General features: G+C 38.3%; 1 protein-coding gene across 4 annotated transcripts in view; it reads left to right on the forward strand.

Annotated features, from left to right (window-relative positions):
- Nucleotides 1–17,061, forward strand: part of MIPOL1 (mirror-image polydactyly 1) — a 188,782-nt gene that overhangs the window by 126,457 nt on the left and 45,264 nt on the right. For all 4 annotated transcript variants that reach the window (XM_064658645.1, XM_064658644.1, XM_064658643.1 and 1 more), the window contains one exon: nt 10,512–10,606. In XM_064658645.1, the coding sequence (XP_064514715.1) occupies nt 10,512–10,606 (95 nt within the window). The remainder of the gene's footprint in view (nt 1–10,511; nt 10,607–17,061) is intronic.

Here is a 17,061-nt window from a genome sequence, read left to right on the forward strand (position 1 = left end):
AGCCGTTTTACACATCTAGCATTGCAAAATTGAGATTAAAACTGTTTTAAACTATCTGCTCAGGATCCTCGCATCACAGGAGACATGATGGTAGGTTGTTCACAGTGTCTCAGAAATTCACAGTCACTCCAGTTACACAAGTGGCTCAAGGTCATGAAGCCTGCAACCAGCCTCAGGAGCAGGCATGCAGCTCCATCTTTTTCCCAAAAGTGCTAGGCACAACGTTAATCCAGGTGGACAAAGAACCCAAATTGTCTTGCTACACTGTCTGATGAGAATTTCAGATATCAAATGAGAAATACTAACAGGCTTGCCAGATTCAAAGTTGGTGAATGTCTTAGTAGTTAGGGTCTGGACATGTCACGGTGGGGCATATAATCATGGATTCTTTCTTATTCCTAATTTTCCTGATAACATACATTTATTCAATAGTTGTTTTTTCTTTTCTTAAATGTATCAATCGCTTTTGAACTCGGCACTTTGGTTCTGTGTTTCTTTGTGTACAAAAATATCACATATGTACATATATCTGCTAGTAATCTATTTTCCATAAAGTGAAGACCACAAGGTGAAGTAATAAATAGTACCTCTCAATCTCTTCCCTGCCTTTCCTTCCAAATCCTGGAAAAGTAATGATCTGAAACAGTCCCACTGAAATAATTGGGCTAGTTAATTTTTATAATCTTCTACAGACTCATGGCTTTTATGAAAGATTTTTAGTTTAATTCTGATAGTAGGATTAGATACTGCTGCCTTCTACAGTAGTACTGTCTGTCAAGAGGTAGCAGTCATTCTGTCACTTTTCATGAAAGGTTATAATTTGGAGAGTATTATCGCTTAGCATCTGTTTTAAGCCTTGAAGCGTGAATTGTTAACTCCTTTTTTCCTCAAGTTACTGTCTTGAATGCTTTTTTTTGCCCCTTTTATGAAGCATGAATGAATTCAATGTCCATATTTTCTAATGGAAAGAGCCTTTGAAATATCGCAGTGTCTCAATTGGATTGTTTCAGTTGGACTGGTGTCAAGCTGAAATCAGGGGTGACAAGGGCAACCAAGTCTAAACAGCAATGAAAGGGCATCTTCAATGGCTGGTCAAAGCCAAGGACTTTACTATAAGGAAGAGTCTGCAGTAGAGGTTGAGTGATGAAGAAAAGTTAGAAAGATTTACCTGAGGAAGAATTGCTGCTGCATCCTTGGAATGGAGCTCTGGATGACACCTGTTGAACAGTTAAGAGTACCCTGACCAGCCTACTGGGAGTGATAGAAAGTCAGATTTATCAATCTTGATCAAGTTTATTAAGCCTTTACTAGTTGACAAGACCAGTTACCTGTACCTACACTAGTAAGTAAAATAGGTTCAGGGTATAGGTTGCACACCTATGCATTTTTTTTAGAAAGCTTCCTGGCATGGTTTTAACCCAGTCTCCCAAACAGCACTTTTGAATGATACTGTGTACTAGGGCCTATTCCCCTTTGATAGTCTGGTGTTAGCAGCCCTTCCTTTTAGGGGTGAATAGAAAAGAACTTTTGACTTTTCTTTGACACAAGGTAGATCATGCCAGTAGATCTCAAAGTCAGAGCATGGTTTCTGGTCAGTTCGTTTTAGCAATAGAGAGGTGGGTGCTGTGATCAGTTTGGGATCTGTTAGTGGACCCTCAAAATTGTGCCAAACAGAGAGCCCTGAGAGCACACGCAGTATCTGGCACAGATAAAACATGTCTGGCTGTAACACGAACTTTCTTCTGTTCTTCTGCCAGTTCAGTTCCGGCCCGAACTGGATAGGACACTTTTGGGACTAAGAGGAAGGTTGTTTTTATTGAATAGGGTCTTTGTTACCACAGAGCTTCTGAGACAACATTACAACACTGTGCTGATGATCCTGTGCTGATGATTTGCTGTTTGTGACAGATACTGACTTGAAATCATAAGTGGCCAAAGTAATTTTTGTGGACAATGGGTTTATCGTGGGTGCTGACATTTGAAGCCTTCCTGGAGTAACCTGTCAGTAGGACTCAGATACCACCTGGAAGCTTCTTCAGCTCACTCAAGCCTACACAGTCGTTTCCTTCTTGATTTCCCTTAAGAAGATTGCCAGTAAATTTTCCTGTATAGTGCAATCATTTTCATGGTGTGAAGCAAGTTGGGTCACTCAGAGTTGAGGGAAACATACCTGTTATTAAAGTAAATCAGAGACTTTTTTATCATTTGTTTTAAGCCTTAGAAGGGCTATATCTGTTTTCTAGTCCAGTTACCTATGCAGCTATGAAGGGGGACATGGTTACACTATGCCCAAAACAATGTGCTTTATTTTCCGTTCAAATAAGATAAGTTTCTCTGTACTGCTGATGTTTTTCCATTATTTATTTGAAATTGCATTTTATCAACTGATTTTTAGATCAGAAACAAAGTGTCACCAAGGCCAAACCTGAATTACAGAAAATGAAAAAATTTTCCTTTCCCATAAGTCCACGGCTGTAAACAGACTTTAATCTGAGAAGTAAAGAAATTAATTTACGTGTGTTATTTTCATATAGATTGTAAAGGCATGGCTACTATGCAAAAATAACTGTTGTGAATGGCTTTTTGTTTCTCTGTTAAAACAAAGTCTTCTTGATTGTTTTCTTTTGATTTTCTTTTCATAGAATGTATCATGGTTTGGTAGTAAGACCAAGTATACAGATATACCTATTTGTATATGGAAACCTAACTACTTGCTCTTTTAAAGCACCCCTGGCTTGTGTTCTTAACAGAATCCCTCCTACTAAAAGGTCAGCATCTCTGCACATGGCATTATTTATGTGCAAAGCCCACTCCAGCTATGAGTGTGTATTTTGGAGCTGTCATCCTTGAAAGTTTTCAGGGGTCTTTTGTTGTCACTAAGGTTATACCTTACCTGAAATAAGATTTGCAGTATCATTAGGTAGTTATTCGTATGCACATAGTAGGTGTGTATGATGGCATCTCTCGGGTTTTTAGCTATGTATGCAAACAAATGGAAACCATAAATGGAATCTTGACCCTGGGAAGTCAATTACAGTTTTGCATCAACAGGGGCAGAATTCCAAGTTAGTTATATCCTTACTCTCTAAATCATTCTATACAATAAAATGGTTCCATGTATGAGTCTCACACTCTCATCACATGCCTTGGATTGTTCTTTGAATAGCTAATCTTTCCTGCAATTTCAGTATACCATATACTGCTTGAAAGTATAGGATGTTACAGAATAATACTGCAGATGATGAAGAAACTTGGTCTCAACATCATATCTAAGATTAGATGAGCAAATTCTTAATTCTCACTTTAAAGTATCACGAGCATTTCATAAAGACACTTTCTTGCATAATGTGAGAATGGAATGAATCATAGGTTGGAAGGGACCTTAAAGATCATCTAGTTCCAACCCCCCCTGCCACTAGACCAGGTTGCTCAGAGCTTCATCCAGCCTGACCTTGAACACCTCCAGGGATGGGGCATCCACAACTTCTCTGCGCTAATCTGCCTGTAATATGTGCTCATTTGGGCACATCTAACATGCCCAAAAAAGAGTGAACTGCTTGTTAAATACAGGTGGTACAGTGAACTTCCCAGTATGGTGTGACCATGTACTACAAGAATGAGGTATTCACATATCAGGCATAATGGTTCAATTATTAATTGTTATTGTATGCTTTTATAGTAATAAAATTAATCAGATATGTACCTAGTCTGGGCAAAAATGCTATTGTATCCTTTCATTTTCTTTGTCAGGGCATCAAAAAGCTATTTGTTGATTTATTTTTTTTCTGATTGCACAATCTGTGTAATATTTGTTGTGGCCTATTACTGTCATGTCAGTCACACCAGGACCTATTAGAAATGAACAACCATGTGTTCATATAGTATGATAATGTATTCTCACTGGGGAGTTTGTTGTGATGAAGATAAGGGACTGGATGTCAGATCGTGGTATCTTTTACAAGTCTTCTGAAAACCTCCTTAATATATGAAATTGGGGATAGCATAAAAGCTGGGTTGGGGAAGGTGCCATTAGGTAGACATGAAGCACAACGCTTCATGAAAATGACAATTCCATTTTGGGATAAAGGGAAGATTACAGGGTTACAATTTTTAATACAGTAAGAGAAAACATTAAGACATCCTTTGTAAAGTAATTGAAAATTATGCACCTATACAGGTTAAAATGCCAGTGTTGGTGCACTCACATAATTTATGTGAAAACCCCAATTTCAGCTCCCTGATCCAAGTTTGGCACCCTCAAACATTTTGATGACTGAACTGCAGTTAGTCTCCTTTCCCATGATGCATCTTATATCTGGATCTGCTTTTCACATACTTAGCAATTTAATAAAAAAAATATTTTTGCCAGTTGTGAAGAGAGAACACAGACAATGGAAGTCACTAGAAACAAGGGTAGTTCATATGACTTTAGAGCAGGAAGGAATTCTCGCTGGTGGGAGTCCGCCAGATGTCCAGAGTGACTTAATGCAAGAGGCTGGGACTCAACATTAGGTTTCTGCATTCAGAACCTAATCACATGACTGAGGAAGAGTTCTTCTGTCAGAAATCCTGTCTGACATTCCTCAGAAATATTTCCATCTAAACCAGTGTATCTTCACAATGCCTTATTGTTCCAGTGAAACAATACTTTTTATTAAAAAAAAAAAAAGGTTTCATTAACTGATATTTATTCTGACCAACAATAGTATTAGATTGTAGAGCAAAATCTTATTATGGTTAATTGTTTCATCCTGATGCAAACTCATAAAGGTCATGTTTGCTGTTGAGATCCCTTTCCTTTGTGCCCAGAGGGAATGTCAACCCGGGTGTGGTTGTGGTGGTATGTTGGGGAGGGCTGTAACTTAAAGGCTCTTAGAGTTCCCACCACTGCCACTGTTACCCTGAAATTCACACACACAAACAACTCTCAGCTGATTCTTCAGTGTATTTTTTTCTAGCTGTACTGATCCTCCACAGCAGTGCAGATCCATCAGGGATTAGTAACAGAGTTACTTGATTTACTCAAAGTTAAGATAGATTTAGTAAAAACTATTTCCATTAAAAAATTGTGCGTAGAGAAACAACTTTTCATGCATTTCTAGTAATTTCAGTCAGTATTCCAAACTTTTCCAACTCCAAGTTTATGTCCCAGAAGTTTTATTTGGCGAACATTGAAATCTACATTTCAAACTTCAAAAATTCAACATTTAATTTTTACATTTTAAGTTTGGACTTATTATTCTTAGTTATGTATTTCATGATGTGTCAATATTTTTATAACATCTACTATAGTAAGTTCTAATTTTAACTTTTCATTTTTAAAATCGTCAAAGGACAGCTGATACATGTAAGTTGAAACATTTTGTCTTATTTTCTAGGTCAGTGTGTCCCCTGTTTGTATTGTAATGAAATGGTTTGACACGTTAGCACTGTGATTTTTTTTTTTTAAAAGGAGATCACTTAGTGTGTTTTTAGAGTGCTAGGCATTTTCAGTCCCCCTGTGTTAGCTGGAGTCTTTTTCTAGACCCTGAAAAACCTCTGATCCTCTAATTAATGAGACAAGTGCTTATATTCTTTTCTAGATGAAAGTGTCACCTACTTCTCTTGTTGGTGGAACAGTTTGATATGTTGACACTTTGATACAGAAAATAAGATGAGCTGTTGTAATCTGCACTAAGTAGCAGCTGCTAATGTAAAAATAACAGAATGGTTAGAAGTTGGATGTCATAATGTGTCACAACATGACCTGCTCTATCACACAGCATGTATTTCTCTTACTGATGATGTGCAAAATGTAAAAATATTAAAAATAGTGTAGAACAAAAATATTTCTTCAGTTGTTTAAAACATTTTTTCCAGATTTGTTTTTTTTTTGCTTGTTCGTCCTAATTCAGGATGAAAGAAACCTTTGTTTGCCCTCTGAGTCTCCTGCTGCCCTGAGAAGACACCTGACCTCTTACTGTCCAGCTAGCCTGCTAATATCAGCAGAAACATTCTCCTGCCCCAGGAGAAATGGGAGCAATTCTCAGTTGTCTTTTTGTGGCTGAATTCCATTTCAGACTCCAGATAACATAGGACCGAAAGAGCAGAAAGACATCTTATGGCCATTTTTCCCCATTTCCCGTTACAGCTTTACCAAGGGTAAATGTCTGGGTCCATAAATCGTAGAAATGAACTTTGAGACTCCCCAGACTACTCACCCAACCTTTTTCTAATCCATGGGAATATCCTGTATTGGTAGAAAGTAAGATGGTAGTAGCAACTACTATGAGTAAAGGAAAACTTGTGCATTAACAGGTATCTCAGTCAAGCCAGGGGAAAATGTGGTGGGTGAAAAAGGATATCAGTTCTAATTGGGTCAGTTATAATCTCCATACAAATAAAATACGAATAAGTCATCCACAAGAAGGGTACTTATTAAGAAAGAAAGTTATGTCTTAGAAAACAGGAGATCTAGAGACAAATGAAAATTGCCTGAGGTTAAGCTAAATTTGCCTTTGGAAAGGAAATTAAACAATAGTGTAATGACTGAAATGAGAATGAGGAAAGAGGAAATGTGCCACTGGTCTGAGAATGACATGGAGATCAAGGATAATCCAGATTAGGTCTGAAAGTGTGTGATTTTATTTTTTTTTTCTCAGCATTGGGCAATGATGGTGCCAACTATGAGGACAAGGGTTAAGAAAAGTGAATATATGATATGCAAATGGAGTACATTATAGCTGTTCAACAGATTGTTGTGCTCAGATTAGGATAAAGAATTGTTTCCATCCCCAGTTCTGAAAGGGCTTGTACCTGAAATTGCAGGAATTATAGTAAAGTTCTTTAAGAAATCCTATGAGTCTTTGTACAGTGTCATATGACAGGAATTAGCAGAAGCAGCATCTATATTTAGAAGGGAAAAAAATGTAATTTTGACAACTGTAGGCCAATTAGTCTTTATTGTGAGGCCTTAGAGTAAATTTGGAAGGAAAATGTTTTTAAAGCACGGATCCATCAACAGTGGATTGAAGTACAGTTTTCACCCAAGTAAGATCATGCAAGAATTCTTCTTTGGTATGATAACTGCTTATTTAGACAAGAAAACTTTTTTTATATAAGCTGACACATAATCTTAAATGTTTTGCCATATGGAAAATTATTAATTGCAGTGGGGAATGTGTATATTGTTATTTTACAAGCAGGCACAAGCTTATTATGGGAAATGCTGCTTGCTGTTAACTGGGTTCATCTGGAGTCTCTTGTTTGGAAGGATGGGCACTTTTAGTTCATGTCTGTCTGCAAAATGTCATGTACCCATGAAGGAGATGAGGGATTAGTCCAAGGCAATAAGGAACTAGTTACAGGAAGGCAACAGCAAACAGCTTTGAAAGAAGAAGCGTTAAGGTCCAAGGATTTCACTAGTGGAATTTCTCTTCGATTTCTTACCAACTGGTGCTGAACCAGTTTTATTTAATGTTGTCATTGAGAATCTTTGGTGGGAAGAGCAGCTGCATATCAGCAAAATTGCTTGATGATGCAGAGCTGGGAGATGTTACTAATAAAATGTGGAGATATTATTAATACAAACTAAGTTAAAATTGTCTTTGAGAAAGATTGGATTGGCCTCAAGTACTGGCGAAGTTAACAAATGTCTATTTTTCTTCCCTTCGGTTTTTGTAGCTCTTGTGGGTTTTTTTAATCCAAATCACCTGATTCTGCTGTTATTTTTACTGATGCAAACCCAGTCAAATCAGTGCAGTTTTCTCTGCTGAAAAACTGACATAAATAAGAGTCTTCAGACTCTAATGCTACTGACTTTTGTCCTGAAAGGCAAGTGTAACATTGGTGTATTTTTTATGATAGTTCTCCAAAGAGACTAGCCGTTAATCTCTCCTTGAGTAGGTGTGTCAGCTGCAAACATTTCCTTCCAGTCTACCATTTCGATCACACTTCACAGTACAGTGAAAATTGGCAAGGATGTTAATTATTGGCCTCTAGAACAAACCACCTACTTTGATTCAAGCGTGTTTTCCAATTTTTAAGAATGTTGTTTCACCTACAGAACAGTATAATTACAGAAAATAGCTTGGTTTGGCTAACATCTTGTGTTCTGTGAGTTCTGCTTGCAAGGCAGCAAGCAGCACCAGGCAAGAGGCTCACCTGCAGAGGATTTTAACCTCTTGCTGACAGGAGTTAGGGCTTGCCAATATCCAGTACATTGTTCTTAGTATCAGAAGCTCAAAACCAGTGTCAGTCAGAGGTTAAACATTAACACTTTCTGCCTTTAAGGCTGAAAGAACCCCCCATATATTAAGAAAGTTTGTTTTTATTCTCTATGGAACTTTCTGTTAAAATTTTATGAATGTCTGTTACAGGAGCAATTACAGCAGTGGGTCCTGTACCCGGGCAATGCAAAACCCTGGCTGCAATATGACCCACAGAGCAGCATGGTTCATGGTTCAGAGACTGCCTGTGTAGCTGCATTTGTGCAATGCAGTGTTCAATAAAATTTGCCAGGAATCAGCCATGTGTCCAGGACATAATTAATCGACCAGCAGAATAAATTGCCCATAGATGACTGGGAGTTGACAGTAAACAATAAAACACCTGCCTTGAAGACTTACAGTCTGAGACAAACAGGAAACAGAAGCAAGTGGGAGCCCTGTTTTAGGAGAGAGATTTTGAGGCACAGACAGAGTCATTCATGGTTACACAGAGAGTTTGGCAGAGTTGGAGCCTGAATTATGTGCATTTCCCTTCATGGATTTGTAGCTCATGTAACAGGTCTTTAATTTACCAAGAAACTTTTCCGCAGCGCTGTCCTGAAGAGTTGGCAGAATCCACAGTTGGCATTTCTCACACATATGGCTCTTGGTTAAGGGCTTTACAATTTGTACAATTAATAACTTACACCATGCATTAAAAACATTGAAAACCAGCCCAATGGTCAGTCTCACGTATCAAGGAATTGCTGTGCAAGCCCAATCTTATTTGTTGCTACAGCAATAAATCATCCACTGATTTAAAGATAATTTATATGGTACCTGGGCCCTCAAGGAAGTCCTGCAGTGCTATTGAAACTGAACATTTTAAAATTAATGGTGATTAAGCTATAGACCCATATTAAATATGCTTGAGTACGTGTTTCTCCTACCTCCTCTTTAACTGTAAGGCCTGTCAGGGCTGGCTACCTTCCTGGCTTACAAGCCACATGCTGCAATTTCCGTAATGGTCATGAGTCACACGCCCTTCGCAGTTCAGTGTGAATCAACAATGGGAGGGGGAACATCCGGTAGGGTTCACAGATGGGAGATGACAAAAATTGCTCAGGGATTCCCTCACTCCACTATAAACCAGATCCTGGATGAGAATACACCCAGATCCCAGCGTGTGCTGTTGGTGCTGGTGTCTGCAGTCCCTGTTGGCCCATCGCCTGCCACTGCTCAGGGTTCTGGGCATCCAGCAGCTCTTCTGCTGCTAACATCAACCAGGGCCTCCCACTATAGGAACTGCACTTAACAGCCAGGGAGCCATGTGCAGCCCAAGAGTCGTGCATCAGTAGTTCATAGTCAAGTGCCTTGCTTCACTCTCTATATGGCAGAGTGCCTTGCTTCACTCTCTATATGTTGGTTAACATTTTTGCACTATAGGAACACATATGTATTAATATGAAATATGTTTACTGATAACCACTTGGCTGAGCTGAAGAGTTCTAACCTTAGCCATTTAAAAATTAACTATATACATGAGGGAAGCCATTCAAAACATGGAAAAAAAACTAGAATGAATTACAATGCTAGAAGATGAAAGAATTTTTTATAAGAATTAAATAGGCAGTGTGTCCTGTTTAGAGCTGGGATAGTGCTCATTTCTTCCTGGTAGCTGGTACAGTGCTCTGTTTTGGATTCAGTATGAGAATAATGTTGATAACACACTGATGTTTTAGTTGTTGCTAACTGGTGTTTACCCCGTCAAGGACTTTTCAGTGTCTCATGCTCTGCCAATGAGGAGGTACACAAAAAGCTGAGAGGGAGCATGGTCAGGACAACTGACTGAACTGGCCAAAGGGACATTTTGTACTGTAGAACATCATGCCAATATATAAAATGGGGGAGTTACCAGGAAAGGGAGAAGGAACTGGCATGACAGTGGTTAGCAGGTGGTGAGCAGTTTGTATTGTGCATCACTTGTCTTTCTTGGGATTTATCTCCCTCTGTCCTTCTTTCTATTACAATTATTAGTATTAGTATCATTATTAGTATTATCTTTTACTTTGTTTCAGCAAGTTTGATTTTCTTTCCTGATTCTCCTCACCATGCCACAGCAGGGGGAAGGGAAAGTGAGCAAGCAGCTAAGTGGTACTTGGTTTCTGGCTGGGGTTAAACCACGACACAGTGTCACATAACAATATAACTCTTTATGTGTTACTATAATAAAGCATGGCTGAAATGAATGCACAGATTGTTATGTTTTCAAAGCAATATGGGTATTCTGAATAAATTGTTTATCAGTTGTTTTTTGTTTCACAGGCAGAATTGATAACCTTGCAACTAGAAAAAGAAGCTGCTCTTCAACAGTGCAAAAAACTAGAAGAAGAAATCCAGACATTGCGTGTTTATTACAGGTAAAATGATTGATTCTAATATGAATGAGTGACTCATAGGGGAAATTTTCTGTACTGTGTCTGACTGAGTGAGGAAATGGCCTTATCAAATAGGTATTTGTTCAAAAAATGTGAATACATCAATGAATCAAAGCCTGCATTTCTGCTTTACTGCTCACCAACCATCTCTTTGAAGTCCCTTTCTTATAGCCTGAATTTTGTATTAGTTTCTTCTAAGGGAAGGGAAAAGTTGCTGATAGTTGATTCTCACACAAGAATCTCTATAAAAGCTGTGCTGTAGCAATGTGATCACTTAAAACACATGGGCCAGTTTACAAAAATGCTTGTTTCTTCCCTCTCTGCACATACCTAACTTAATCAACACAGATTTTGAAATAATAAAATCTGTAATTCTAAAAGACTTTTTTCTTCTTCAGCCCCAATATATGTATGTTTTAATTCCTTATGGTCTGTAGTAGTACGTAGAATGAGAGAAATACCCATTCTCATTAATTTAGTTGGGCTGCACTGAACATTTGCATAGATCAGTGGGTTTTAGTCCCTGAGGAAAAGCTCTGTGTGGTCCAGTGAAGGAGTTAGGTTGTTTTATGGAGTGATGTTGGGTTACAGCTCTCATTTCATCCTGACCTCCTGTGTGAGAGGGGATACAGAGCTGCCAGCAGGTTAAAGGCAGGAGAATTGGCATCAACACAGCAGAAAATTGTGAATCTGAAGGCTGAATGTCTGTGATGAGGGATGTGGGCTGCAGAGGTAAATAATAAATGTAGTGTGAATACTATGTTCATTGGAAATAAAGAGGACTAGTTAGTTATGACTAAACAGCATTTGCAGTAGCAGAACTGTGTATGTTTTCAGTGTTTCAGCATTCACAAGTGAAAAATACTCGGGTTTCTAGAGGTTTTTCAAGTTTCCCCTTCTCATTAAGTTTATTAAAACCTTGGAGGGAAGTTTCAAAAACAACTTTTGTTCCTAAATCTCATAGGCATTTATTTAAAGCCTGTTAATAGTGAATAGAAACCCCAAGCAATTTGTGATTATTGCTTTTAATGAATTTGGTCAGCATTTAGTGTGTGCACAAATTATGGTATGATTTACCAAGCTAGAAAGAATTTATTATAGTGCCCTTATTCCTCACTTAAATGGGTTTTGTAGACTAGCTTAAAAACTTAAATGCAATTTTTGTACTGATATTTCAGAAAAAAAGAATGTGCTTGTGTTTTTCTCTGCACATTGTAGGAGATTTTTCATTGATTTTTGAGCTGTACTTTTGGCATAGCCTGTCAAGTTTGCACGAACATATAATCTTTAACAAGTATAGTAAGGCAGCAACTCAGTTTACTCATGTAAACGCTTTAAATCTCAAATAATGACCTACAGGAATCAGCATTAGAGTGTACCATGTTACTAGCTTATAGCTCTTTGAACAGTTGAAATTTCACTGTAAGTTGGATGATGACATTTGCAAAATCTAGCCATTAGGTGTGGAAATGCTCACCTAATTATCCCCTGGGGCAAGAACTATTGTATTGCTGCTAAGTTATACAAGTTATAACATCTAAAGGGGAAGATTTTATCTCCTTCCTTGCTGTTCTAGAGGCTAATGCATTCTGAAGTGGAACCACAGAGGTACTAATTGAGGTTGGCAGGGACCTCTAGAGGTCATCTTCTCCAATCCCTGCTCAAGCAGGGCCAACCAGACCTGGTTGCCCAGGATCACGTCCAGATGGGTTTTAAGTATCTTCAAGGATGGAGACTCCACAACCTCTCTGTATGGAGACACTGTCTGTCATACAGAGGCATGACTTGAAAAGCCAAAGACCACCCAGGGTTGAACCTGGTGAGGGAGGTAAAAGGCAACAGGAAGGACTCCTGTAAATGCATAAGCAGCAACATTTGATGTCTCATGCCTATCTTTTGCCTTGATTAAAAATTAATTGCATCATTTTGAAGATTCTTATGAACTTCTTAACATTTTGGTTACAGTTTGCCCTACGTTCCATGAACATCTGCAGCCTCTGTCATGCAATAGGGTGACAGTACTTTGAACACATGCTAAATGAGACAGAAAAGAATATATGTCACATGTGCGAGTTTGGACTACCAGTGTGATCAGGAAGCCGTAGCATTTGCACTGTAAAGAGAGACTGAGGGTACTGCTCTTGTACAGCCTGGGAAAGAAAAAAATATTTCTTTCTCTGGTGGCTCCAGAGAGACCTAACAGCAGCCTGACAGAGTCTATGCAGAGGTTGTCAAGAAGGACAGGCTCTTGACAGTGCTCCATCACAACAGTGAGAGAAAACAGACTTGAATTGAAGCAAGATTGTTTCAGTCAGGTTATAAGGGAAAACTTTTTTGCCATGAGGGCCGTCCATCACTGGAACAGATTGCCAGAGAGATTTTGCAGTCTCTATTCTTGGAGATTTCCAATGCCTGACGTGATAAAATCATGAGTAACATGGTCTGATCTCGTTGATATCACTTTGAGAGCAAGATTGATTGGCCTAGAGACTGCCAGTGGTTACTTCCAACTTGATTATTCTACAATTCTGTGATCTGATAACTGCTGCTGTTTGAAAACATTCATTTTTTTTCTCCAACTTTGAAAGAAGTCTATGTTGTAAACCATACTGCTTTTCAGATGAAGTGAAAAGTGAATCCTAACTGAAACTGGAGTTCCGTGGAAAACCTGAATGACTCAAACCAAAATTAAAATGAGTTTTTGTGGAATTAATGATGAAACATTGATTTCCTTATGAGTTTTGACTTTCTGAAAGAAAACACATCCCAGAACAATTTCAGTCTTCTTTAAAAAGGAAAGAGAAGTTAAAAAGAAGAAAAAGGAGGAAGAATCTAGTTCAGATACAGAAAGGAGAAGAAGTTGGCTCTGAATAAAGTTTGGCAGGTTTTCTGCTTCTGTTTGTTCTTATTGTATTGCTTCTGTGTCAAGTTTCAAAAGGAAAATTGTGCTTTCTGGACCCTAACTCAAAAATACATATCAGAAATAAAAATTTGCATAATAGGAACAGCGTAGAGTTTCTAGCTTACTAATTATTTCAACACACCACTCTTTATGCTAGGGATTAATGCAAATCATAGATCCTCAGTGACCAAAGAAGGTTATATCCAAATAATCAGTTTTGAAGTATGTGGGATTGTTAATCCCACTACCTCTTTCTCATATAGCTCCGTTGTTTGAACATCATCACAAAATTTTATTTGCATATTTTTCGGTTATGTGATCTGTCCATTTTTATAATCAGGTTCCTTCTTCCCCTAGATTTCTATGCTGAGCATCACACCATATGGTATGGTATATCCCTTTGGTCAGTTAGGGTCAGCTGTCCTGGCTGTGTCCCTTCCCAACTTCCTGCACACTTCCAGCCTGGTGGAGTGGTGTGAGAAGCAGAAAAGGCCTTGACTCTGTGTGAACACTGCTCAGGAATAACTAAAACATACATGTTATATCAACACTTTTTCTAAAATGTAGTCCCATGCCAGCTACTATGAAGAAAATTAACTGTATCAAAGCCAAAACAAGTACAATGTTGCAGAGTAATTGGAATCTGTAAGTTATGGCCAGCATGGGAGAAAAAGATGGCTTAATTTACAGTGATGTGATGTTTTTCAATAAAGAAATAGAAGAATAACTTCAATTAGTACGACCTGAAATAAATATTTTTAGATTCAAACTTTCAGTTAATATGGGTAGCTTCTCTGTCAGCAATGCAAGCAGTTTTCTTGCTCCCTAACCAGTTGTATCACTTTTATAAGTTATAAAGTGTTGAAGAGATTTATCAGAATTCAAATCTACAAGTTTCAGTGTTTCCAGTGCTTCAGTTAAATTGGAATTCATGTATAAGTGACACAAGCAAATGGTCTAAATAACAATGATTTTTATTGAGATCCATATATTTTTCCCACAAAGTCTCTTGTAAAATAACAAGGAGGTTCATCTTTTTAAAGATTGAAATCAATAGCTGTGAAAGTAGAAAATCAAGAAGTATTTTTGTCATTTCCTCAAATGAAAGACTTACAGGTACAGGGACAAACTCAATTTTCATTTTAATTACAGAACTGAATCACCCTATAACAGGAGAATTAGATGAGGCTTTATTTGCAGTCCCAGACAAAAAGGTTGTTTTCTGTTCAAGCTTTGAATACAGTTGTGTGTTTTTGGTTAAATTCCATTCTATAGTTTCGTGACTGATGTTATGGAATATAATACTCAGATGGTACCATTTCAACCATGCTCCATGGATGCTGTGTGTGGATATAGAACGGTTTAGTTCTTGCTGTTAGACTGTTGCTCTCATTCTGGTCTTAAGGACTTTTAAAAACTATAAAATATTTCTACCTAACAGGTCAATATTCATCTTCACAGCCACTGCAGTAGCAAGTCAGAATACAATTGCTTAAGAATTCTGACTCCTGCACTCTGACTGACCCCTGCTCAAACATTTCAGCCTGTTTGTTCTGCCATCTCGCAGTCTTTTTGAGAGTTCTCTCAATCCAGATTTCTCTCAGAGGAGAATGATATGTAGCAGAAGACTGGACTACTTGAACATCCAGTTTCCCAGACCAAATGATCTGGAACCCATTTACAGTGGGATTAGTGAAGCTGCAACCACTTATGCAGAGTAGTGATCTCAGTCCTTCCTCCAAAGCAATATTGGGCTACCTTGAGCACCTGTCCCTGCAATTTACCTCAGAGAACTGATCTTTTCATACCTCAGAGAACTGATCTTTTCATGCCTGTTTTTTTATCTCACTTTTTCAGTTATGGCTGTTGACTCATTTTCCTGCTCTTTTCATCCTGTCTGCTTGCTGCAGTTCTGGCAGTTGCTGTCGTTGTTTCAGTACTGGTTGCTTTAGACACAACATTGTATAATTGCAGTCAGTAAGAAGAATGACCAGATAATGGTATCGCTGTAAACCCTACTGTTCTTTTTGAACTGTTTTGGGGAGATCATGGAGAAGACAGCGGTTGTGTTTTAAGGATTCTCTGTCCTTGCAGCAGTGACTTCTGTTTTGTCCAAGAGTTTCAGACACCTGACATTAAACATAAATCTTGAACTAATTAAATTTACCACTTCCAAGCACAGAAGAGTTTGTCTTTTATACTGAAGAGATAAGGTACTTGGATCTATTATGCAGTGGGAGACAGTGTCATATGTCTTCTTTTAAATAACCTGCTCCAGTTTGGTACTGCCAAATATATGGAAAACAGTGGCTCCTTAAGGGAATACTAAGGTTTTTGTTTGTCTTTCATTATTATAAATAAGGTCAGGTACCATCCAAACTATATTTCTTAATTTGTTCTCTACATATAAAGTCCAGTTGATTTCTGTGGGAGATTTGGAAGGGATGAAGACTTAGCCCTTGTTTGTGGTTTGGGTTTTTTTTTAATATGTATATGCTTTCTTTCTGTTTGTTTATTGAACTGAGTGCTGAAATTAGTAGAAAATCTGTGAGGTGGGACAGTGCTGTCTTTTAAATCAGACTGGTTAAAACTACACCTTATCTCAGGAACCCATGGAAGTCTCAGTGAATTATTAGTTGATTTTTGGGGGTGAGGGGAGCCAACACCCTGGTAATTTGGAACCAGGAATTAGAATTTGTATTTTCAATCTACTCCTCTGTTCTCATGCCACTTTCTAGTGGGGTGCTGCAGCCCTACAAGAATTGGGATTTTAAGTTCATGGGTCTTTCTCATTTTGTAATCTCATGGGCATTTTCCCACTAATAAGCCCCTATTGACTTCTTTCCCTTTGTCACTTTATTGCTTGTGCAATCACAGCTCTTGTTAGTGTTACAGGAGATAAAAGTCCAAGGTTTGGGGGCTGTTTCACGAACTGGATCAGACAGCTAAAGAGGGGAAGGCAGATCAATAAGCTGCTCTGCATTGGCAAAGGAGCTTCATGAAGTTTTACTGGCACTACTGAGATCGCTGTACTTCTGAGTGTCCTGGTGCAAGTGAGCAGTGAGGCAGAGCCTTCCCTTGTTGTAGGTGTTATCCTTGTATATTTCACATTTTATTGGGTTTATTATCCTCTTCCCCCTCTGCCTCATTCCTGACTTCTTTTTCTCAAGCCTCTCATTGATTGTTGTCTCAGTTTCTGCATTTGTTCATCTTTCTAACAATAATAGAGTTGGGGAGACTGACTTTATAAATAATTCAGTGGATAGAAAAATTTCTTGGGAGTGTGGCAGATCAAACTCACATCTGTACTCCAATTAATATTTGACCGTTTCCACAGAAGAGGGATGGTAGAGAAAAGCTCCAGTGTATACCATAGGCTTGGTGTTTACAGTGCCTATTTGGCAGGCAATGAAAAGGCAAAGCAGTATCTGAACCTACTAGGGGCTAGAGGTGTCCTTTTTTTGGCTCTCAATGAAAAATTTTAGCCATCCAACTGCTCTCCAGTCTTTCTCTGTCTCTCATTCATTTAGAAACA

This window comes from Pseudopipra pipra, chromosome 6, assembly GCF_036250125.1.
Source record: "Pseudopipra pipra isolate bDixPip1 chromosome 6, bDixPip1.hap1, whole genome shotgun sequence".
Lineage (NCBI taxonomy): Eukaryota > Metazoa > Chordata > Aves > Passeriformes > Pipridae > Pseudopipra > Pseudopipra pipra.